General features: G+C 44.6%; 1 protein-coding gene across 1 annotated transcript in view; it reads right to left on the bottom strand.

Annotated features, from left to right (window-relative positions):
* Positions 1–25808, bottom strand: part of KDSR (3-ketodihydrosphingosine reductase) — a 281528-nt gene that overhangs the window by 48718 nt on the left and 207002 nt on the right. Inside the window, exon 9 of the mRNA XM_069219441.1 lies at positions 1476–1577. Coding sequence (XP_069075542.1) covers positions 1476–1577 — 102 coding nt within the window. The remainder of the gene's footprint in view (positions 1–1475; positions 1578–25808) is intronic.

The raw sequence follows: 25808 nt of genomic DNA, 5'->3' as shown, positions 1-25808 counted from the left end.
CAGCCTTGTTTATAATATCATTGCCATAGGCCTACTACCTCTGAAAACGTGTAATGCATCTATAGGGCTAAATAGGGGCTAAATATATGGCTACCCTGCATCATTTATTGCCATTTCCTTTTTCTGCGGTTATGCCCTCTAGGGGCTAACTATACAGTTACGTGACCAGGTTTCTTAAAAATGCTATTTTCCTTGTGGTGTCCTTTAGGGACTGTTCTCAGCATTAGTCATATCAACATACTAAAATATTCTTTGCATGAAAACTCGCCCCATAATGCTTTGCAAGGCTTTACTGTGACAAAACATTTTTGATCATAACTCAGCTTGTGGTGGTCCTACGATAATGGGACCACCTTCAAAATGCTTGTTATGTCTACATCTCTGGGTCCCCACACTAGGCTAGTGGGGCCCCCAAAATAATAATCCCTCCCACCACTCAATGTTTTATAAGCTTTCTCGTGGCTAGAACTTTTGTTTTACAGCTGGGAGAAGTTTTGTTTTAAAGGCTATGTTTGTAATATCATTGCAGTAGGCCTGCTAGCCCTAACACACCATCTAGGGGGCTAAGTATATGGTTACGCTGCATTACTTTCTCTTGTGCTATTTTCATGGGTTTATGCCCTGTAGGTGCTAACAATATGGTTACACGACCATGTTTCTTACAATTGATATTTTTGTTATGGTGTCCTCTAGGGGCAGTTTTGAGCATTACAGTCTAATGCCAAAAGTGAATTTCTGATACAGGTTTATATGATAATTTTTCATATCCTTACGATTATGACCACATTTCAGGCCAACCTAGCATCTTTATTACACTATGACTGTTTGAACACTTTTGATATGTTCGGTGACTCTTCTTGTTTACTTCTCCTCTGTGGCTGTCTTTTGTCTTCTTTTGGGGAATTGTGTTAGCCAGACAGCAACTCTGATGGTGGGGTGGTGAACGTGGTATTCTACTGGAATTAGCATGGCAGATTTAAATGAGGATGCTAAATGGCAAAAATTTTATTATGATTAGTCAGGAGGACCCTAAGTTAAGACTGCACCCTCCTGTTTGGTAATCTTACTACTAATACTTGGTAGTACATCGGTACAATTCCCAATAAGAGGTCGCGCTTAATTAACGGAAAGCTCTGGCACCTTAAATCAATGTATACTGTGATCTACGTTGCTGCATGCATATAATATGAACGTTCACTAGCAGGATAACATTTTCTGCAACTATTTCTGTGCAACAAAACAAGATGGACAAAACATTCATTGTGAGAGTCAGCAATGGAGAGCCTCTACCAACAGTACATGTACTCTTTGACATGAAAAAAAAAAATACAGTAGATGCTGAAACAAACGAGATGCAAAATTCAATTAACCCAACCCCTGAAAGTTATGTGGGAATACACATTGAGAAAAGACCAGAAGAGAATGATACCATTAGAAAGCAGGTGTAAATGAAATTAAACCAAGTGGGCTCATACCTGCTGGAGACCCTCTGTAATGGAGGTGACTGGTGACATCCCACATGTCAGCGACGACAGCATGTATCCATCTGGGCCAACAGAACTATTAAAGTTTCCTTGCTGTTGAAAAAGTAACCACAGTGTTACTTGGTGCTGCAAAAATTATGCTGAAACCAGCTGTTCAACCATTCTGAACCCTACAACTTTAGCAGGAAGGGGCAAAAATCAAATCTAAAAGCAACATTAAAATGTGGTTGTTTAGTGGCTAAAATATTAAAATGAGTTCCACAAGCTATAAGCTACAATATTAATCTGAGCAATTTCAATGTTAATGGCAGAAGTGCATTCTGATGTCAATGTACCTTATGCATGCAGGCATGGTTCTAATGAAGCCAGGCAAAGTAGGATAAGTTACTTACCTGTAACTCCAGGGGTATCCTCATCAAAGTCATAAACATTGAATATTCCCGCCCTTGTGCGGGGACCCCAGAGCATCCATAAAATACACACATATAAAAGTATGAAATATGCACGAGAAAAAAAATATATATAGCATTTTTAGTAGACAAATTGTCATACTAAACTCATATATACGTGTGTATAACAGCAATGCAGACTATATTCATAAACAGGCTAAAATGCTTTATTTTCTATGGAGTTTTTTTGTTGTTTTTAAACAGTCCTTTTCAAAATTACAATAAGAGAAAAACTTTCCAAAGCCCCATAGCTGGGCTATGAAAAAAAAGAGACAAAACTACATTGAAAACAATGGAGCATTATTAGCCAATAGGCTGCATGCAGGTTAACACAGGAGAACCATAAAATTCTGGCACCGTGCCTTTAAGACCCTGAGCACATCCAGTATCCCACCATGCCTCAGGGGTGAAGGAGAGGTGACAGTTGGTTCACAGTTAGGTCAGTACTTTTTTACGGTGACAACTTGTCCATCAGATTCAAAAGATAGTGTGTCCTGCACTTCTAGGAGACTTGCGTCCGGGGAGGAGGGTGGGTTGTTTATGACTTTGATGAGGATACCCCTGGAAGAGAACTAGGATTTACAGGTAAGTAACCTATCCTTCTCTTCCAGGGGATCCTCATCAATAGTCATAAAGATTGAATAGATTAGCAAGCCCATCCCTTAACTCTGCGGACTGTCTAATAGAAGTGCAGGAAGAGATATGTATTACGCAAACAAATTTCGCAGAGATGCTTGCCCAACTTGGGCGTCTGCTCTGGCATCTGAGTCCAAAACAGTAATGCCTAGTAAATGTATGTACAGACTTCCATGTAGCAGCCTTACAAATTTTGGAGATTGGAACATTATTCAGGAGGGCAGCCGTAGCCAGCTTTCCCCTTGTCGAATGAGCCTTAGGCCTAGCAAGTAGCTATTTGTTAGCCAATTGATATGCAGTAACAATACAAGAAACTATCCATCTCGATATGGTTCGTTTTGAGGCTGCCTCGCCTGTTCTCAAATAGCCGTAATTTACAAATAAGTTGTGAGATTGTCTAATTAGTTTGGTCTTATCCAAGTAAAATTTTAGCACTCTTTTCAAATCCAGGGAGTGCAAAGCTTTCTCCGCCGAGTATCCGGATTGGGGAAAAAAGTTGGTAGTGAAATAGTCTGATTAATGTGAAATTCTGACATCACCTTCGGCAAGAATGATGGATGAGTTCGCAGAACCACTCTATTCTCGTGAAAGACTGTGTATGGTTCTTTGGAGGACAAAGCTTGAATTTCACTGACCCTCCTCGCGGAAGTAATGGCTACCAGAAAAGCCGTCTTCCACGTAAGGTGTTGCAAAGAGGCTTTGTGGATAGGTTCGAAAGGAGGGCCCATGAGTTTTGAAAGTACTATGTTTAGCTCCCATGGAGGGGAGGGTTTTCGAATGGGTGGAAAAACTTTTTTCAAACCTTCTAAGAAATCCTTGACTACTGGCCTTGTAAAAAAGGATTCCTGAGAAGGTGACTTACGACAGGCTGTAATGGCAGATAAATGTACCTTAATAGAGGACACTTGCAGGCCCGATTTTGCCAAATGGAGTAGGTAAGACAGTATGACCTCCTCCTGAGCCAGTATAGGATTCTGACCCTGCTGACGACACCATATGTAGAACCTCTTCCACTTGAACGCGTAAGAACGCCGCATGGAAGGTAGTCTGGACTCCTTTAAGATGTTCATGCACTCCTGCTAGAGCCCTAGGTGCCCATACTGCAGGAATTCAGGAGCCATGCCGTCAAGCTCAGAGAGGGAAGGTTGGGTGAAGTATCCTGCCTCCAAGCCTGCAAAGGAGATCCGGTCTGCACTGCAGCCTCCTGTGAAGCTGTTCTGATAGGTTGAGGAGATCTATGTACCAGAACTGACCAGGCCATTGCGGAGCTATGAGAATCATTCTGGTGCTGGATCTGTAGAGTTTATCTATCACCGCAGGTATGAGGGGAATCAGTGGAAAAGCGTAGAGAAATATCCCTGACCACTCGATCAACAGGGCATTCCCTCGAGACCACGGACGGTAAAACCTGGACACGAAGTCTGGGCATTTCTTGTTTTCCTGGTCTGCAAAGAGATCTAATTGAGGCCGACCCCATTGACCGAAGAGGTCTTCGACGACCTCGTCGTGAAGAACCCAATCGTGGGCGTCCTCGAGAGTTCTGCTCAGGAAGTCAGCCTCCACGTTTTGTTGCCCGGGTAGGTGAACTGCTGTAAGAGACATTCCCCTCGCTAAGAGCCAATGCCAGATGGCCTGAGACTCCCGAGATAGGGGCAGGGATCTCGTTCCTCCTTGTCTGTTCAGATAATACACTGTCGTCGTATTGTCCGTTTGCACTAGAAGAGATTTCCCCTAAATCGATGGAGCAAAAGACTTGAGAGCCAGATGAACTGCTCTGAGCTCCAGCAGGTTGATGTGGTACTGCCTTTCGTTGTCGGACCACAGTCCCTGAGCTTGAAGGGAACCCAGATGAGCTCCCCATCCCTGAAGAGACGCATCCGTTACCAGAGTGTCGGACGGGATTGGCTGGTAAAACGGAACTCCTACTGATAACGTAACGATTGTCGTGCTCCTATCGGAAGACGCATTCTGTCCTCCCAGCAGCCTATGCTCTGGTTCCAGTTGTTTTCCAGCGCCTCGTGAAGAGGCCTCATATGTAGCCTGGCATTCGGGACAATGAAAATGCACGAGGCCATGGAGCCCAGTAGAGATGTCACCTGACGGGCCATAGGTGCGTCGGGCCTCAGAAGGTCTTGACACTTTCTCTTTAGTGATAATAGTCGTTCCTCCGAAGGATACACTCTTTCGAGCTCTGTATTCAGTATTGCTCCCAGGTAGTGGAGGTTTTGCGTTGGGATGAGGGTGGACTTTTGATAGTTGACTTGTAGACCTAGAGATCTGAAAACACTGAGCACAATGTCCCGATGGCTTTTCGCCTGCTCCGGAGAGGAGGCTTTCAGTAGCCAGTCATCTAGGTATGGGTAAATGAAGATTTTCTGCTTCCTTAGATGCGCCGCTACCGTTCCTACGCATTTTGAGAAAACACGATGGGCAGATTTTAGGCTGAATGGAAGCACCTTGAACTGATAGTGCTGGGAGGCTATCCAGAAGCGTAGGAATTTCAGATGCTTGGGAATGATCGGGATATGAAAGTACGCGTCTTGCAGGTCTATGGAGCACATCCAGTCTCCTCGATGCAGCTGAGGGAAAATCTGGTGGAGAACCAGCATCCTGAACTTTTGCTTTTTTATGTACTTGTTCAGTAGTCGTAAGTCCAGAATCGGTCCGAAAACTCCTTCTCAACCTTTTTTTGCTACCAGGAAGTAGCGGGAGTATACTCCTTTCCCTCTGTGCGCGACTGGGACTTTTTCTATTGCTTTTTTCCGTAAAAGGGCGTGAGCCTCTTTGCGTAATAGGCTCATGTGAGACGGATTGCATTTGGTTGGTGGCAAGTGAGGAGGAGGTTGTCGGAAAAGAAGAGAGTACTCATTCTCTACAATGTTCAGCACCCATTTGTCTTTTGTTATGCCACGCCACTCGTGAATGAACGCTGTGATACTTCCCCCCACCGGAGTGGTGCACGGTGCTAAGGGAAGCAAATCCTCATTGCTTTGCAGGAGCTTTGGGTGTGGACTGCTGAGGTCTGCTTGACCCTCGGTCTCTCGTGGCCTTACGAGATTGGAAGAGTGGACGCCCTTGCCTCTGTTGTGGCCTCTGGGACCAATGAGGGGCTTGAACCCTCTGCTGAAAAGGGCGCCTGTCGTAAGGTCTATACCTTCGCCTGAAGTCCTTCCTTTTCTCCAGGCCCACTGCCCTCATGGTGTCCACTTCCGCCTTCATACGCGCCATCTCCTCATCTGTGTGGGTTCCAAAAAGCGAGTTGCCATTGAACAGAAGGTTTAAGATACGCTGCTGTGCTTCCTGCTTCAATCCTGTAAGTCTCAGCCAGGAAGACCTTCTCGCACAAACCCTATGCGCGTAACCATGCGCTGCTAAGTCTGCCCCATCGGCTGCTGCACTGATGACCTGAATGGAGACCAGACTCCCCTCCTGAAGGATCTCCTGAAAATCCTGCCTGTCTTCCCTAGGCAGTTTCTCTGTGAACCTGCTCAGCGAGTCCCAGAGTGATCGGTCGTATCTGCCTAGGAGTGCGGAAGCGCTGGAGACCTTCATCATGGAAGCCGCCGTGCCACACATCTTCCTCCCCAGAGTCCAGGTGCCTAATCTCCTTGTCCGGTGGAACCGTGGAGGATGATGTCACTGAGTGCATCTTCCGGGCTGCGGCCAATATGACTGAGTCCGGCGGAGGATCAGTCCGGAGAAAAAAAGGTTCTTGCTCAGGTGCCTTATACTTCTTTAAGATCCTACCAGGAGCTGATCTGAGGGTGGCTGGCGCTAAAAAGGTGTCCATGGTTGGTTGTAAAAGACCAGACACCAGCGGTAGCAATTTCTTTGAAACCGCTCTATGTTGCAGGGTTTCAAAGATCACGGATGAGGAGGTTGAAGGTTCCGGGACCTCTATATTCAGCTTCTGTGCTCCCCTGAGAAGCACCTCGTTAAAGGTTGTGATATCGTCCACCGGGGAGACTCTAGCTGGTGGAGAATCCGTTAGGGTCGGGGAGTACTCCCTTGCTGAGGACCCCGACGATGACCAAGAAGGAGACCTTCTGCAACGGCGTGACCTTGATCTAGATCTTCTCTGGGAGTGTGACCTGCTCTGAGATGTTGTAGCGGCGCGTCGAGGCCTAGTGGCCGACTGGCGAGATGCAGAACGAGCCCGTCCTGCGCCCTTGCTGTTGGCGATGGTGTTCTCGGGAGAGAAGCCGAAGGTGAGTACATCCTCGAATATTGCGAGTCTGGGGAGGCCGTTGTTCTATTAAGGCTCTCCAACCACCTTGGTGACAAGTTGATGGGCGAGACATGCCCAGACGATTCGGCCCTCGACCGCCCAGATGAACCACTCCTTATGGAGACCACCGGAGATGTTGGCAAGTCTTATCCGTTGGCGGTAGCAGACGCTCTTCTCCTTGTAAGACAGGCAAAACCTGTGTCGACGGTAAGTAAGAGCAGGTGTGAGTGAGCCAGTGCTTTTTAAATACACAGTCATGTGACTTCAATAACCAAACTCCAACTCCCATAATGCACAGTTCCATATAAATAACTTCCTGAACTGGAGCGCTTAATTTCCATATAGCTGCAATAGCGTCACACTGTGTATTTAAAAAGCACTGGCTCACTCACACCTGCTCTTACTTACCTGTGAACAAGGCATGCTGTTGCCGAAACGCGTCAGGATTTTTTGTCTTGCTGCTCAGAAATGCTATTAAATGCTTGGATTTTGACATGGACTGGTGCCTGGGCTTTTCTTTTTTTGGAGATATTTTCTGTGGGATGCTTCGCCCCAGTAACCCAGGCCGCCCTGCAGGGTCTGTGGCCCCTTACGGAGCAGGAGGTGTCAATGATATATATATATATATTTTTTTTTTTTTCGTGCATATTTCATACTTTTATATGTGCTCCAGGGTCCCCGCACGAGGGCGGGAATATTCAATGTTTATGACTAATGATGAGGATCCCCTGGAAGAGAATTAATGCTACAAAACCAATACAATGTTAAGTATTGCACATACACGTTAACGCTGTGAGGTGCTTGTCAAAGAAAATCTACATGCTCCCAGGATACTGAACACTTCAATTATAATATTAGGCATTATGATACAGCAAACAACAGATCCCAGACTAGGCAGAACAAGTGGCTGTAAAATAGTACTCTAACCCACATATGCATATATTGCCCTTGTTCAAACACAGGTTGCTCTTTCACAGTAGTGAGAAAACAAACCGGAGGTTACTTGGATTATAGGTTTACTTTCTGGTTTGGTAACATTCAGCTGTATGAAGCACTCTCTAATGAAGGATTATGTTTCGATGACATCACATGGCTTTTCCTACTGACATCTATGAGTTTCGAACATCTGCACTTGGTATTTACATCCTAGGGCCAGGGCAAAAGACTTTGCTTCCTAGACCTAAAGACTTTGAAAACAAAGGCTTCCTTTCAAATTGCCAAAACAAAAGACAGTAACTTGATGCTTCTACCTTAAAATAGTACATTTCAGTGAACAACGTTTTGGAGGATACCCAAGTTGTAGTGCACTGAGCAGTAATTGGGTATTAATTCAGGATCTGCAACTGTTTTGAGTTTTTCAGTACCTATTCCGGAGTGTATTTTTGTTCTGAACCATAGCCAAGGGTGACTTTTAAATAGTTTCCTGTTTTTCTGCAATGCGTGACGCATAAATTATGCAAAAAAGTAAAGAGAACTCTGGGTATTTCCCAAGTTTAGTTGGGGAGCAGCTTCACTAAGGAGCACCATGCAACACCAGCAACACTCTAGATTTGCTCACCTCAAATGTCTGTTTATCTTTCAAAGCCTGAAAACTTTGCTAGATAAACAGACATTTGAGGTGAGCCACTCCAGAATGTCACTGGTGGTGCAGGGTGCTCATTAATGGAGCTACTGTATGTGTGTGTGTGTGTGTGGGGGTGGGGGGGGCATGGGGGTGGGGGTGGGGGGGGGCAGGTGGTATGTGTGTGTGTGGTATGTGTGTGGTGTGTATGTGTGGGTGTGTGTTGAGCTCTACAGCAGGCCTACTGAGTTCTAAGGCAGGGTGCTGTATATTAAAAAGCAGTATATGTATTTTAATATGTCCTAAGTGAAAACCACAAATTGTCTTCTCCACTTTGGAAACACTAGTTGCCCAGCAGGGGTACACACTGACAACTCAGCTATGCTAACTCCTGAAAGAAACTACTACATTTGGTACTTCAAGGTATCAAAATAATTGTTACATTAAACCAGGCTTGATGCCCACATCGAATGTAATGTAACTTAAGTATAGGGCAAGTTTAGAAATTTGCCACTGTGCTGCCCAAGTTTTCTAGTGGCCATCTGTAGAGTGCAAGCCCAAAAAGTGAGTTTCAAAGGGGAAACCCCCTTTGAACAGCAAATGGTAGACACACACAAGACTGGCTGCTCTTTTGTTCAGGTAGACAGGATGGCACTGGGGACAGAGAGGAGAGACCAGTTGCCAAACCAACTTTTCCGTTGGGGTTTAGTAGCCAGGTAGCCACACTTCTAGGGTTGGCTATCAACCGCTACAGAGGGGGTTCTGTCATCTTGTGAGTGGCCAGAATAGTGCATTCTGGAATAGCTAGATGCTGCACATTGCATTAAAAACACCATCAGGCAGGGAGGTTTCTTGGTAGCCCATGCACTGCTTCATGTCCCTCCTTCCACTTTCTGGCATAAATATGGCACCCAGATCTCAGTTCACATCTGGACTGGAGAGGGGAACGAAGGACTGCCTTGAGGTTCCCTGGCCCTAGCATGAGCAGCTGCACCAACAACTGGTCTACACCTGCTGACCACTAGGCTAGCAAAGAGGACTGGTTTGTGGATTAGTTGCTCCAGAGCCCCATACAGAACAACAGTCAGTTTACTGACTTCATGTTAAAGAACCGGGGCCACAAGAGCTGAAGAAGCCTGATCTGGTCAGTCAGTAGCCACAACTACTTGATTGCCTCTAACTGCAGACGTTCAGCCACAATAACCAAATCCCAAAAGTTGCACACAAGTCTGCTGGACCTGAGAGAGTCATCAGAGTTTGTTTGGTCACCCAAGACCGCCACTAGCCTTCGCAAAAGAGAACCACTGGTTTCACTGTTAATGGAGATCGAGGGTCCAGTGGCAGGTCCAGCTGCTGGACCAAAGGGGATTTTGATGGACATGGACCCCTGTTGCCACAGTCACCCCCACCTGGACCACTGACCAAGGCGTAGCCCCTGGAAGACCCATATCGACCAAACAGCATCCCTAGCACCTTACATCATCTTCAACATCTTCTATCACTTGCTTCAGGACCACCTCATTGAAATCTATGGCAGTTCACCCATAGTACCTGTAACTGGAGTTAAGAGTGCTTTGGTGACATGGTAACTGTCTTACAACTCCTTACTGGCTCCCTTGACCTCCTCTATGCTGGAGTTGTTCAGACAAAGTGGGCCGGAATAGCCAATTACAACTTTGTAAAACCTTTTTAAAGTTTTCAAACTTTTTACTTACCTATGCTTGTTGGAATTTTGCTTACAAAGTAGTGATTTATGATCTACTTTAAAAAAAAATCTATTTTGAAGGAACAGTCTTGTTCATTTTGTAAGTTTTAATCAAAATAAAATCAATTTTTATAAATTGGGGTCAATAAAATCTATTTTTATAAATTGGTGTCAATATATTTTGTGCTGTGTCATCTTACTTAGCTGCTTCTAGAAGTTTTACACTTGTTTTTTTTGTTTAAGTCTGACTGGTCAGAGCCATACCTACACAGGGTTTCAGAGCCATACCTACACAGGGTTAAGGTTGTGTTTAGCAAACAAACCTGACTGGACCCAAGGCAGTATCATTAGTGTATTACATGGTGAGGTCACCATGTCTTTTGTTTTGGCAATTTGAAAGGAAGCCTTTGTTTTCAAAGTCTTTAGGTCTAGGAAGCAACCATAACATACACACGTTTCCTCACATATACCCTGGGGGTCAGTCATAATTACGGGGCAGTAATGTAACCAAAGTATTTTTCTTTTCTTGTTGGTTTGATGGCAGTTCGGAATGTGTAACCCCTATCATAGAATGTGGACAACAGAGACCAGAACCTCAAGGTAAAACTGTTAAAGCAGTAGTCACAACAACAAATATCCACTCTAGTCAAGGAAGGAAAAAGAAGAAATTGGAGTGCGACATACACTGAATTAATGAAATATCTGGATGGGAGTAACTAGTAGGAAATTACCTACACATGGACTACAAAAGATATTTCAAATGGACTATTAAACTCAGGGCTGGCTTTAGAGGTGTGCACCCTGTGTGGCCGCTCGGGGTGCTGACCTGTGGGGGCACCGTGTTTAGCACTAACTTACAATTTAAAAGCACCTGAAGCAGAGTTCCATGTGTACCAGCTGTCAGGTAACAATCAAAATGTCAAGATAAATCTTGTGATTAGTGTTCCTGATAGAGACAGAGAGGAGTTTTGGCCAGTGGCAGTTTTGACTCGCCATAAAGTAGAACAGAAGTACTAGTGTCAACATTCTTTCTCTTGAGAGCAGAGCCATTGTGTGCCATTTACTGTTTTATATTTATTTTTCGTAAAGTAAATCAGAATGTGAGTTGCCCAGACTAATCCCTCTTTAATGTTAAATGGTGATTTTTTATTGGATCAAAATCTGTAAATTTGGTCTGAAGATAGAGTCGCTTGCTCTGTATATCCAGTTAAAAAGTGAGAAATTCTGTGTTAATGAAATGAAAGTGAACCCACAAGATGAAAAAGTAAGATTACTATAGTGGATTTTTCCTTCCTTTGCATATTATATATGGAAAATGTCACTTACCCAGTGTACATCTGTTCGTGGCATGAGACGCTACAAATTCACATGCTGTGCATTATCCTGCCATCTAGTGTTGAGCTCGGACTGTTACAAGTTGTTTTTCTTCGAAGAAGTCTTTTCGAGTCACAAGACCGAGGGACTCCTCCCTTTTGGCTCCATTGCGCATGGACGTCGACTCCATCTTAGATTGTTTTCCCCGCAGAGGGTGAGGTAGGAGTTGTGAGTATACTAGATGTGCCCATGCAGTGGAGTAGGTATGTATGTACATAATGTGTATTAAAAGAATAGTTATTTACAAATTTACAATTTTCATTCAACTAATAACGGCTACAGGCTCCCGGGGAGGTGGGAGGGCGCATGTGAATCTGCAGCGTCTCATGCCACGAACAGATGTACACTGGGTAAGTGACATTTTCCGTTCGGTGGCATGTGTAGCTGCAGATACACATGCTGTGCATAGACTAATAAGCAGTAATCTCCCCAAAATGCGGTGGCTTAGCCTGTAGGAGTTAAAGTTGTCTGAAATAATGTTCTTAATACAGCCTGTCCTACTGTGGCTTGTTGCGTTGCTAACACATCTACACAGTAATGCTTAGTGAATGTATGAGGCGTAGACCAGGTGGCTGCCTTACAAATTTCCGTCATAGGTATATTCCCAAGAAATGCCATTGTGGCACCTTTCTTTCTAGTGGAATGTGCTCTTGGTGTAATAGGTTGATCTCTTTTTGCTTTAATGTAGCAAGTTTGAATACATTTAACTATCCATCTGGCGATGCCTTATTTGGATATAGGATTACCTGCATGAGGTTTTTGGAAGGCTACAAACAATTGTTTTGTTTTACAAAATTGTTTTGTTCTGTCAATGTAATACATTAGTGCTCTCTTTATGTCTAATGTATGTAAGGCTCTTTCGGCTACTGAGTCTGGTTGTGGAAAGAATACTGGGAGTTCCACTGTTTGGTTTAGGTGGAATGGTGATATGACCTTTGGTAGGAATTTGGGATTTGCACGGAGAACCACTTTATGTTTATGTATTTGTATAAAGGGTTCTTGAATAGTAAATGCTTGTATCTCACTTACTGTTCTAAGTGATGTGATAGCTATTAGGAAGGCTACTTTCCAAGTTAAGTATTGCATCTCACAAGAATGCATGGGTTCGAATGGTGGTCCCATGAGTTGTGTTAATACAATATTAAGGTTCCACGAAGGTACTGGTGGTGTCCTTGGGGGTATGATTCTTTTTAGTCCCTCCATAAATGCTTTGATGACTGGGATTCTAAAAAGCGATGTTGTATGTGCAATCTGCAGATAGGCAGATATTGCAGTGAGATGTATTTTAATGGAAGAGAATGCTAGATTAGACTTTTGTAAGTGTAATAAGTAGCTTACAATATCCTTTGTGGAGGCATGTAGTGGTTGAATCGGATTAGCGTGGCAGTAGTAAACAAATCTTTTCCATTTGTTTGCGTAACAATGTCTCGTCGTAGGTTTTCTAGCTTGTTTAATGACCTCCATACACTCTTGTGTAAGGTTTAAATGTCCAAATTCTAAGACTTCAGGAGCCAAATTGCTAGATTGAGCGATGCTGGATTTGGGTGTCTGATCTGTTGTTTGTGTAGTGTTAACAGATCTGGTATGTTTGGTAATTTGATGAGGGGTACTACTGATAAGTCCAACAGTGTTGTGTACCATGGTTGGCGAGCCCAGGTTGGTGCTATGAGTATTAGTTTGAGTTTGAGTTTGTTTTGACTTAGTTTGTTGACCAGATAAGGAATGAGTGGGAGAGGGGGGAAAAGCGTAAGCAAATATCCCTGACCAACTGATCCATAGTGCATTGCCCTTGGATTGAGGGTGTGGGTACCTGGACGCGAAGTTTTGGCATTTAGCGTTTTCTTTTGTTGCGAATAGGTCTATGTTTGGTGTTCCCCAGCGGAGGAAGTGATCCTGTAGGATCTGGGGATGAATTTCCCATTCGTGAGTTTGCTGGTGGTCTCGACTGAGATTGTCGGCTAACTGGTTCTGAATGCCTGGGATGTCTTGTGCTATTAGGCGAATGTGATTGTGAATTGCCCAATGCCAAATTTTTTGTGCCAAGAGACACAGTTGTGACGAGTGTGTCCCTCCTTGTTTGTTGAGATAATACATTGTTGTCATATTGTCGGTTTTTAAAAGAATGTGTTTGTGGGCTATTAGTGGTTGAAATGCTTTTAATGCTAGAAACACTGCCAACAGTTCTAAATGATTTATGTGGAGTTGTTTTTGTTGATTGTCCCATTGTTCCTGTATGTGGGCTTGTTGAGGTGTGCTCCCCACCCCATCATGGAAGCATCTGCTGTGATCACATCTTGAGGCACTGGGTCCTGGAATGGCCGCCCTTGGTTTAAATTGATAGGGTTCCACCATTGAAGCGAGAAGTGTGTCTGGCGGTCTATCAACACTAGATCTTGGAGCTGACCCTGTGCTTGTGTCCATTGTTTTGCTAGGCACTGTTGTAAGGGCCGCATGTGTAATCTTGCGTTTGGGACAATGGCTATGCATGAAGAAGACATGCCTAGAACTTTCATTACAAACCTTACTGGGTAGAGTTGGTTTGGCTGTATGTTTGATGTTATATTTTGGAACGCTTGGACTCTTTGTGGACTTGGAGTGGCAATCACTTTTTGTGTGTTGAGTGTTGCTCCCAAGTATTGTTGTATTTGGGATGGCTGCAGATGTGATTTTTGGTAATTTATAGAAAACCCTAGTTTGTGCAGAGTTTCTATAACGTATTGCGTGTGCAGAAGACACTGTTGTTGAGTGTTGGTTTTTATTAGCCAGTCGTCTAAGTATGTCTCCTTATGTGAGCGGCTACTACTGCAAGGCATTTTGTGAATACCCTTGGGGCTGTTGTTATCCCGAACGGTAACACTTTGAATTGATAGTGTACGCCGTGTATTGCAAACCTTAAGTATTTTCTGTGAGAAGGATGGATGGGTATGTGAAAGTAGGCATCCTTGAGATCTAATGTTGACATGTAGTCCTCCTTTTTTAGTAAGGGAACCACGTCTTGAAGTGTTACCATGTGGAAGTGATCCGACTTGATGAAGAGATTCAGTGTTCTTTAGTCTAAAATAGGTTGTAATGTTTTGTCCTTCTTTGGAATTAGGAAATATAGTGAGTAGACGCCTGTTCCTTTCTGATGGTTGGGTACTAACTCTATTGATTGTTTTTGTAATAATGCTTGGACCTCTATTTGTAAAAGGTCTAAGTGTTGTTTGGACATATTGTGTGCCCCTGGGGGCACATTTGGCGGGAACTTTATGAATTCTATGCAATAACCATGTTGGATAATGGCTAGGACCCATGTGTCCGTAGTAATGTGTGTCCAGTTTTGATAGTATGCGGTAAGTCTCCCCCCCACTGGTGTTAAGTGTTGGGGTTTTGTGACATCGAAGTCACTGTTTGGTTTGGCTTGTTTTAGGTGTCTGGAACTTTCCCCTTCCTCTTGGGAATTGTCCACCTCTATATGAGCCACAAAACCCTCCCTTCTGGTATTGTGCCTGATAGGTGGGTCTGGTTTGCGAGGTGGAGGGCTCTGGTGTTTACATTCGAAACCCCCCCCTCTAAATTGTGGCTTTCTAAATGTACCTCTGCCCTGTGGGGAGTAAAGCGCACCCATGGCTTTGGCCGTGTCACTGTCCTTCTTTAATTTTTCAATTGCTTTGTCCACTTCCGGCCCAAACAATTGTTCCTGGTTAAAAGGCATGCTCAAGACTGCTTGTTGGATTTCTGGTTTGAATCCAGAGCTTCGTAACCATGCATGCCTGCGAATGGTTATCGCAGTGTTGACTGTTCGTGCTGCTGTGTCTGCAGAGTCTAATGCGGACCTTATTTGGTTGTTGGATATTGCTTGTCCTTCTTCCACAACCTGCTGGGCACGTTTTTGGTTTTCTTTGGGCAAGTGTTGTATAATGTGTTGCATCTCGTCCCAGTGTGCCCTGTCGTAGCATGCAAGTAGGGCTTGTGAGTTTGCGATCCGCCACTGATTGGCTGCCTGTGCTCTCACTCGTTTACCCGCTGCGTCAAAATTCCTACTCTCTTTGTCAGGCGATGGAGCGTCTCCTGATGATTGAGAGTTTGCCCTCTTTCTTGCTGCTCCTACAACCACAGAGTCTGGTGTAAGTTGCTGTGTTATAAACACAGGATCCGCTGGGGAAGGCTTGTATTTTTTCTCCACCCTAGGCGTGATAGCCCTTCCTTTAACTGGCTCCTGGAATACTTGTTTTGTATGTTTGAGCATGCCCGGGAGCATTGGCAGACTCTGGTAGGAAGTGTGGGTGGATGCCAAGGTGTTGAACAGGAAATCATCCTCTATTGGCTCAGAGTGCATTGCTACATTGTGGAACGTTGCTGCCCTTGATAGTACCTGCGTATATGCAGTACTGTCCTCTGGAGGGGACGGCTTTGTTGGGTAACAGTCCGGACTGTTGTCTGACACTGGTGCATCATACAAGTCCCATGCATCAGGATCATCCTGCGTCATCCCTGTATGCGTAGGTGACTGCATAGGAGGTGTTCCCACCAGAGACAACTGTGGTGAGTGTAGTGGGGAAGGTTGTGGCGAAAAAGTTGGTGGTGGTGTCTTTTCTCTGGCCACCTTCGCCTTTGGCTGCATTTCTGACTCTTGAAATGCCAGTTTTCTTTTAGTTTTAATTGGAGGAAGAGTTTGTATTTTACCAGTCTCTTTCTGGATATGCAACCTCCTTTGCGTATGGTCTGACTCAACCATACTTATTCCCTGCTCAAATCTGTGTTCTTCATGCATTTGGCTGGAAAGTCCTTGCTCTTCTGTGTAAGAGCTTCTTTTCGGCTCCGAAGCCGCTTTTTTCGGTACCGATGTTTCCGACAAAGTCTTTCTCGGTTCCGAGGTTATTTTTCTCACCTTGGGTGAGTCGAACTTGTCGAGATCGTTCGGTGCCGGAATCTCGTCCGGAGTCGGAAGTCTTCGGCAAATCTTTGGCCTTTTTCGGTGCCGATGTTTGGTCACCTTCTTTTCGCTGGGTTAAGCCATGGCCTGCAGGCAGTGGCGTCCCCTTGGCCTTAACGATCTTTGTGTGATTCTTGGACGGGGCAGTTTTACTCACTGTTTTCTGCATCGTCGTGGTTCACTCACTTTCGGAATCGTCAGAGTCCGTCCCCTGGATGGAAATTCTTTCCTCCTCCTTGGCGTCGAGTTGTTCTCTCTGTGTCGACGCCATTTGTAGTCTTCTCGCTCGTCGATCACAAAGGGTCTTTTTTGACTGAAACGCTCGACAGGCCTCACAAGTATCCTCCCTGTGTTCTGGTGATAAACACAGATTACAGAACAAGTGCTGGTCTGTATAAGGATACTTCGAGTGGCACTTCGGACAGAAGCGGAAGGGGGTCCGATCCATTAGTCTTCGTCTATGGATGCGTTCGGGACGAAGGGCCGCCGGAGCGCTTTTGCGATCGGTGCCGATACGATAACACTAACCCGGTACCGAGCGAGAACAATACCGTAAAATTTTTGATAATTAGCTAACTTTCCCGATTCTAAATACGGAGCGAAGAGGAACACGTCCGAACCCGATGGCGGACAGAAAACAATCTAAGATGGAGTTGACGCCCATGCGCAATGGAGCCAAAAGGGAGGAGTCCCTCGGACTCGTGACTCGAAAAGACTTCTTCGAAGAAAAACAACTTGTAACACTCCGAGCCCAACACTAGATGGCAGGATAATGCACAGCATGTGCATCTGCAGCTACACATGCCACCAAACATATATGTTAAATTATAAATAAAAAATATATTTTTACTCTGTTGTAAGCTTTACTTTGTCTACCCATCACCATATGTCATGTCTATCAATCTATCCTCCAGTCCCACTCTCACTCATCCCAAATCCATTCTACTACTTTTATCTCCTAAATAACCCTGCCTTAGCTCTTCCCTCCTCTTCCACATCTAACTCACCCAAATCTCAGTTTACTACCAGGATCTCCCAAACAACCCTACTAAATTCTCCCTCATTTTTCTCACCTTTAACTCATCCAAAACCCCTCCTGCTACTATGATCTCCCTAACCCTTTCCACAGACTCTTCCCTCCTCCATCCCCCCCTTTACTCATCCCAAGCCTAAATCCTATGACTATAAACTCCAAATTAACAATTCTGGACTTTTCCTTCCCCCACCCCTCCAGTCAATCCAACTAACAAACTCACATATCCACGGCTCAAATGAACTCATGAAAATACTAAAACTGTACTAATATTTCCCTATACTAATCCACCACTAATTCCTTTTAGGTTCCGGAGTAACGTGCTACTCGCCGAAAAGCGCTTCGGTGCCTCGTCAGGGGTAGTAGGCGCTATATAATGAAAATGTCACTTACCCAGTGTACATCTGTTCGTGGCATCAGTCGCTGTAGATTCGCATGTTTTGCATAGCTCGCCATCTGGTGTTGGGCCGGAGTGTTACAAGTTGTTTTTCTTCGAAGAAGTCTTTTGAGTCACGGGACCGAGTGACTCCTCCTTTTGTCTCCATTGCGCATGGGCGTCGACTCCATCTCCAATTGTTTTTCCCCGCAGAGGGTGAGGTAGGAGTTGAATTGTAGTAATAGTGCCCATGCAATGGAGTGACTAAGTATGTACCTATTTAAGTTTGAGATGATACATATACAAATAGTTGAAGGTAACTTCCAAACTGCTACAGGCTCCCGGGGAGGCGGGTGGGCACATGCGAATCTACAGCGACTGATGCCACGAACAGATGTACACTGGGTAAGTGACATTTTCAGTTCGATGGCATCTGTCGCTGTAGATACGCATGTTTTGCATAGACTAGTAAGCAGTTATCTCCCCAAAAGCGGTGGCTCAGCCTGTAGGAGTGGAAGTAGTTTGAAATAATGTTCTTAATACGGCTTGACCAACTGTGGCTTGTTGTGCGGATAATACATCTACACAGTAGTGCTTGGTGAATGTGTGAGGCGTAGACCATGTGGCTGCCTTACATATTTCTTGCATTGGGATGTTTCCTAGAAAGGCCATGGTAGCACCTTTCTTTCTGGTTGAGTGTGCCCTTGGTGTAATGGGCAGCTGTCGTTTAGCTTTAAGGTAGCAGATTTGGATGCATTTAACTATCCATCTGGCTATACCTTGTTTTGATATTGGGTTTCCTGCATGAGGTTTTTGAAATGCAATAAATAGTTGTTTAGTCTTTCTGATGTTCTTTGTTCTGTCAATGTAATACATTAATGCTCTTTTGACATCTAATGTATGTAGTGCCCTTTCAGCTACGGTATCTGGCTGTGGAAAGAACACTGGAAGTTCCACTGTTTGATTTAGATGGAACGGTGAAATAACATTTGGCAAAAATGTAGGATTAGTCCTTAGGACGACCTTATTCTTGTGTAGTTGTATAAAAGGTTCTTGTATTGTAAACGCCTGAATCTCGCTTACTCTTCTTAGGGAAGTAATGGCGATGAGAAATGCAACCTTCCAGGTTAGGAACTGTATTTCGCAGGAGTGCATGGGTTCAAAAGGTGGACCCATAAGTCTAGTTAGGACAACATTTAGGTTCCATGAAGGAACAGGTGGTGTTCTTGGTGGTATAATTCTCCTAAGGCCCTCCATGAATGCTTTAATGACTGGTATCTTATATAGGGAAGTTGAATAGGTAGTCTGCAGGTATGCAGATATTGCTGCAAGGTGTATTTTAATGGAACAGAAAGCCAGGTTAGATTTTTGTAAGTGAAGCAATGTTCTGGAGTTGTGTGTAATGGTTGTATTTGATTAATATGGCAGTAGCAAACAAACCTCTTCCATTTACTTGCATAGCAGTGCCTGGTGGATGGCCTTCTGGCTTGCTTTATGACTTCCATACATTCTTGGGTAAGTTGTAAGTGACCAAATTCTAGGACCTCAGGAGCCAGATTGCTAGATTCAGCGATGCCGGATCTGGGTGTCTGATCTTTTGGTTGTGTTGTGTCAACAGATCTGGCCTGTTGGGCAATTTGATGTAGAGTACTACTGATAGGTCTAGCAGCGTTGTGTACCAGGGTTACCTTGCCCAAGTTGGTGCTATTAGTATGAGTTTGAGTTTGTTTTGACTGAGTTTGTTTACTAGGTAAGGAAGGAGAGGGAGAGGAGGAAAAGCGTGAGCAAATATCCCTGACCAGTTCATCCATAGGGCATTGCCTTGGGACAGTTTGTGTGGGTATCTGGATGCGAAGTTTTGGCATTTTGCGTTCTCCTTCGTCGCAAACAAGTCTATTTGAGGTGTTCCCCAGAGTTTGAAATAGGTGTTCAGAATTTGGGGGTGAATTTCCCATTCGTGGACCTGTTGGTGATCTCGAGAGAGGTTGTCTGCGAGTTGATTTTGGATCCATGGTATAAATTGTGCTATTAGGCGAATTTGGTTGTGAATTGCCCAACGCCAAATTTTTTGTGCTAGCAGGCTTAACTGCGTGGAGTGTGTCCCCCCTTGCTTGTTTAGATAATACATTGTTGTCATGTTGTCTGTCTTGACGAGAATGTATTTGTGAACTATTATTGGTTGGAAAGCTTTTAGTGCTTGAAAAACTGCTAGAAGTTCTAGGTGATTTATATGCAGTTTTGTTTGATGTACGTTCCATTGTCCTTGTATGCTGTGTTGATCGAGGTGTGCTCCCCACCCTGTCATGGAAGCATCTGTTGTTATTATGTATTGTGGCACTGGGTCTTGGAAAGGCCGCCCTTTGTTTAAATTTATGTTGTTCCACCACAGAAGCGAGAGGTAAGTTTGGCGGTCTATTAACACCAGATCTAGAAGATGACCCTGTGCTTGTGACCATAGTGATGCTAGGCACTGTTGTAAGGGCCTCATGTGCAGTCTTGCGTTTGGGACAATGGCTATGCATGAAGACATCATGCCTAGGAGTTGTAATATCATCTTTGCTTGTATCTTTTGTGTTGGATACATGCGTTGTATGATGGTGTTGAAATTTTGAATTCTTTGGGGACTTGGAGTGGCTACTCCTTTTGTTGTGTCTATTATGGCTCCTAGGTATTGTTGTACCTTGCACGGCAGAATGTTGGATTTTGTGAAGTTGACGGTGAACCCTAGTTTGAAGAGGGTTTGTATGATCTGATTTGTGTGATTTGAGCACTCTATTAACGAATGGGCCTTGATTAGCCAGTCGTCTAGATATGGGAACACATGTATTTGCTGCCTTCTGATGTGTGCAGCGACTACCGCTAGACATTTGGTAAAGACTCTTGGTGTGGTTGTTAATCCAAAAGGCAGTACCTTGAATTGGTAATGTATTCCTTTGAATACAAACCTTAGGTATTTCCTGTGCGATGGGTGTATTGGTATATGGAAATACGCGTCCTTGAGGTCTAAAGTTGACATGTAGTCGTGTAGTTTTAGCAATGGTAATACTTCTTGTAGTGTGACCATGTGAAAGTGGTCTGATTTGATGAATGTGTTCACTATTCTGAGGTCTAGGATTGGTCTCAGCGTTTTGTCCTTCTTTGGTATCAGAAAGTACAGTGAGTAAACTCCTGTGTTTATTTGTGTGTTTGGCACTAATTCGATTGCATTCTTTTGCAATAGTGCCTGCACTTCTATCTCCAGGAGATTGGAATGATGTTTTGTCAAATTTTGTGCTTTTGGTGGTATGTTTGGAGGGAATTGTAGAAATTCTATGCAATAACCATGTTGGATAATTGCTAGAACCCAAGTGTCTGTAGTGATTTCCTCCCATGCTTTGTAATAATGACTTATTCTTCCCCCCACTGGTGTTGTGTGGAGGGGGTGAGTGACATGTGAGTCACTGCTTAGTAGTAGGGGTTTTGGGGCTCTGAAATTTTCCTCTATTCCTAGGGAATTGCCCTCCTCTATATTGTCCCTGAAAACCTCCTCTGTACTGTCCCTGGTAACTGGACGGTGTTGCCTGTGAGGTGCTGGCTTGTGTGCTCTGACCCCGAAACCCCCCTCTAAAGGGTGTTTTACGGAATGTGCTGTAATTCCCTCTGCTCTGCTGGGAGTAGAGTGCGCCCATGGCTTTAGCAGTGTCCGTGTCTTTTTTGAGTTTCTCAATCGCTGTGTCCACTTCTGGACCGAACAGTTCTTTTTCGTTAAAAGGCATATTGAGAACTGCTTGCTGAATCTCTGGTTTAAATCCAGACGTTCGGAGCCATGCATGCCTTCTGATAGTTACAGATGTATTAATTGTCCGTGCAGCTGTATCTGCAGCGTCCATGGAGGAGCGGATTTGGTTGTTGGAAATGGTCTGTCCCTCCTCAACCACTTGTTTTGCCCTATTTTGTAGGTCCTTGGGCAGATGGTCAATGAGATGTTGCATCTCATCCCAATGGGCTCTGTCATAGCGCGCAAGTAGTGCCTGGGAGTTAGCGATGCGCCACTGGTTTGCAGCTTGTGCTGCGACTCTTTTACCAGCTGCATCGAACTTGCGGCTTTCTTTATCTGGGGGTGGTGCATCTCCAGATGTGTGGGAGTTGGCCCTTTTCCTAGCTGCTCCTACAACGACAGAGTCTGGTGGCAGCTGTGTAGTGATGAAAGCCGGGTCTGTAGGAGGCGCCTTATACTTTTTTTCCACTCTTGGTGTGATTGCCCTACTTTTGACCGGCTCCTTAAAGATTTCTTTTGCGTGCCGGAGCATACCAGGGAGCATAGGCAGGCTTTGGTAGGAGCTGTGGGTGGAGGAGAGTGTGTTGAATAAAAAGTCATCCTCGACCTGTTCTGAGTGGAGGCTTACATTGTGAAATTGTGCTGCTCTAGCCACCACTTGAGAATACGCAGTGCTGTCCTCTGGTGGAGATGGCTTCGTAGGGTATGCCTCCGGACTGTTATCTGACACTGGGGCGTCGTATAAGTCCCATGCGTCTTGATCTTGGTCACCCTGGCTCATGGTGGTGTGAGCTGGGGAATGTGATGGAGTTTGTGCTGGTGAGACGTTAATCACAGGTGGAGGAGAGGGTGGTGGGGTAACTTTTTTCACCACTTTTGTTTGTGGTGTTTGTTCAGTTTGGAACTCCAATCTTCTCTTTCTTCTAATAGGGAGAAGGGTGCTTATTTTTCCTGTCCCCTGCTGTATGAAAATACGCTTTTGCGTATGGTCTACATCCGTTGAGTGTAGTTCTTCCTCAAACCTATGCTTTTGCATTTGGGAGGTTAGCGAGTGCTCTTCTGTATAAGAGCCTGAAACTGGGTCGGTTGCAGTTTGTTTTGGCACCGAAACCCTGTCTGCATCTTTTTTCGGCTCCGAGGTGACTTTTTTCTTTTTCGGGGCCGAAACCTCTCGGCGTCGATCTTCTTCGGTGCTGCTGTCTCGGCGTCGAGCCGTGTCTACACCGGTATCTCGGTGTCGATGCTTGTCTCCAGCACTTTCTCGGTCCCGAGAAGGCTGCGTGCCGGTGTCTCGACCGGAGTCGGACGATCTCGGCACTGTTTGGGCCTTTTTCGGTGCCGACGGTCGGTCACCGAATTTATGGGTCGAGCCATGGCCTGGTGGCAGTGGCGTCCCCTGGGCCTTGTAAATCTTCTTCTGAGTGGTTTTCGACGTCTTACTCACGGTTTGTGTATCGTCGAATCCTTCGGAGTCCGATTCTTGGATCGAAAAGGTTCCCTCCTCTTCTTGTTCCTCGAACTCCCGGTGGGCTGTCGGCGCGGACGCCATCTGAAGTCTTCTGGCTCGACGGTCTCGGAGTGTTTTTCGGGACCGGAACGCACGACAGGCCTCGCAGGTGTCTTCACTGTGCTCAGGTGACAGGCACAGGTTGCAGACCAAGTGTTGGTCTGTATAGGGGTATTTATTGTGGCATTTGGGACAGAAACGGAACGGGGTCCGTTCCATTGGCGTTCTTCTGCACGCGGTCGGGCCGACCAGGCCCCGACGGGGGATCGAAAAAATTACCCCGAAGGGCACCGGAGCTCTTCGATCTTAGACGCGGTGTTGAATCTAACTACGCCGACCCCGAACGCAACAATACCGACGAAACTCGGAGCGACAGGAACACGTCCGAACCCGATGGCAGAAAAAAAACAATCGAAGATGGAGTCGACGCCCATGCGCAATGGAGACAAAAGGAGGAGTCACTCGGTCCCGTGACTCGAAAGACTTCTTCGAAGAAAAACAACTTGTAACACTCCGGCCCAACACCAGATGGCGAGCTATGCAAAACATGCGTATCTACAGCGACAGATGCCATCGAACATACTATTACAATACAATACAATACAGAGGGATAATATGCCTGTTGCAAAGAACAGATCTGCATTTGATGTGGATAGCTGAGTGGATTAGTAAAGCTGGCCTTTACCAGCGCTTTAAAACAAATTAAATGTATGTGAGAGAGAGGCTATGGAAGGATATGGAGCACTTTTGCCAGAAGATCGTGCAGGAATCCAAGGAGGAGGTCATATAGGAGGAGGGTTTGAGAGGGCACCAAAAAAGACTGCTACTCAGGGCACCACCAGCACTAAAGCCGGCCCTGATTAAACTAGACCGAAACTAAGTTGCCTTGTGCACTGTAAGAATATTAAATCAGAGTATAAAGTATAAGTAGTTTAGGGTAATTTACCCAGAAAATTATAGTTTAAAGATGCAGGTCAAGCAGACACTAACATTTCTATTATAGAGCTTGCCTATTTCAAAATTTTAAATCAAGTTTTTACACCCATTTCAGTAGTGTTTTAGTAACAGAGCATTCCAGTATAAATACTGTGATGTCTTTAGCCACAAATATGTATGCAAGAATGTCTTTGCTTCTCTTGCAGGAGTCCAATTTGGCATGAACTAATGAGGTGACCAACATTTTCTGTGGTTCACCAGAAAGGAAAGGGAGGATCTTTAAAAAAAAAAATAATAATAATTCTAAGTAAAAACACATGAGGATGTCAACTGATCTATATGCTCAGCGAAGGTGAGCCTGGAGTCAAACATAACACTCAGAATCATGCCTTTGCTGACAGGGGTAGGTGGTGGTCCTAAGGAATTGGCCCACCAATTTGTTCCCCATATCTTTTCATCAAAATCAAAAAGTAAAATCTCAGTTTTATCATAGTTAAGTATTAAATAGTGCTCACTCATCCACCCAAAATAGCGGACATGAAGCCTTTAAAACGTTAAGGAGTCTCCTCAATGTTACCTCAAATTGGGACAATGATTTGAGTGTCATCAGCAACAAAACCAAATTCCCTAATGAGGTTCAACAGTGGTGTTATATAGATAGTAAATAGGATGAGGCTCAATGATGACCCCTGTGGAACTCCACAGGGAAGAGTGAAAGACTTGGAGGTATACATTTCCATGGCAACTGTCTGCTCCTGGTCATCTAAAAATGATCTTATTAGCATCAGAGCTGGGTCAGCAAGCTCAATTTCTCTCAGTCGTTGCTTTAAGGTTGAATGATTAACTATTGAAGGATGCAGACAGGTCCAACAGGACCAACACTGCCTTCCCGCCTTTATCCATGATGTTTCTGACTTCTTCAGACACTGAGAGGATAGTGGTTTCAGTGCTATGAGCTTTACGGAAACCAAATTGTGCCTGATCTAAGATGTTGTTGTGCTCCAAATACTCAGTTAGAACAAGACTGAGATGTCTTTCAAAAACATTTGTTAGAAAAGGTAATCTGGGAAGGAGCCAGTAGCTTTTTTCAACCCAAGGGTCTAAGGTGTTTTTTTTTCCCCAATAGTTTTAAAATGGACACCTTTTTCCATTCCAAAAGAAAGAAATCTATGGCCATGATGATGTTTAAAAGAATGGCCAGAGGATAAGTGATGTGATTAGCTAGTTTATGAAACAACTTAGCAGGACATGGGTGGTCGGCTGGGTAACTTGATTTATTAATACCTATGAGCTCTACTATCTGTTCTGGTGAGAGCTCTGGGAGCTCGATAAGGGAGGTATAACCTAAACCCAAATCGCTCGTAGCACCCGTGGGTAAAAATGATTTAGATCGATAGTAACGTCACTAGGAGAGACTGTGGAGAGAAATTCTCCTAAAACAGTGTAAACTGACTGAATTTAGGTCTTGAAAAAGGAGGCTAAGCTGTCACAACGGTCTTCGGAAAGGGGACTAACTGAGCTGTGGGTACCGTACATAGTTGTATTGCTTGAAAAAGCTCACAAGCAGAGTTTTCGGGAATTCTGCGAGCAAAATATAGGGTTTTTATCAGATTTAATCAACTCCTTATATTCAAGAATAAATTGCTTATATTTGGCTCTCTGATCAGGAGATTAAGAAGCTCTCCATATCCTTTCCTGCTTTCTACACTTTGTCTTAATCTCCCTGGGTTTTGCCTATAGCTAGGGGGCTGTGGGTCGAGATCTATGTGGCTTTAATGTAATCAAAGGGACACCTTTGTCTATTGCAGTATGTAGCCAGTCATTGTAGGCAGCTACTAATTCATCAG

Source organism: Pleurodeles waltl, chromosome 2_2, assembly GCF_031143425.1.
Source record: "Pleurodeles waltl isolate 20211129_DDA chromosome 2_2, aPleWal1.hap1.20221129, whole genome shotgun sequence".
In the NCBI taxonomy this organism is placed as follows: domain Eukaryota; kingdom Metazoa; phylum Chordata; class Amphibia; order Caudata; family Salamandridae; genus Pleurodeles; species Pleurodeles waltl.
Note: the sequence above shows the minus strand (reverse complement) of the source record. Positions and strands in the feature narration are given on the sequence as shown.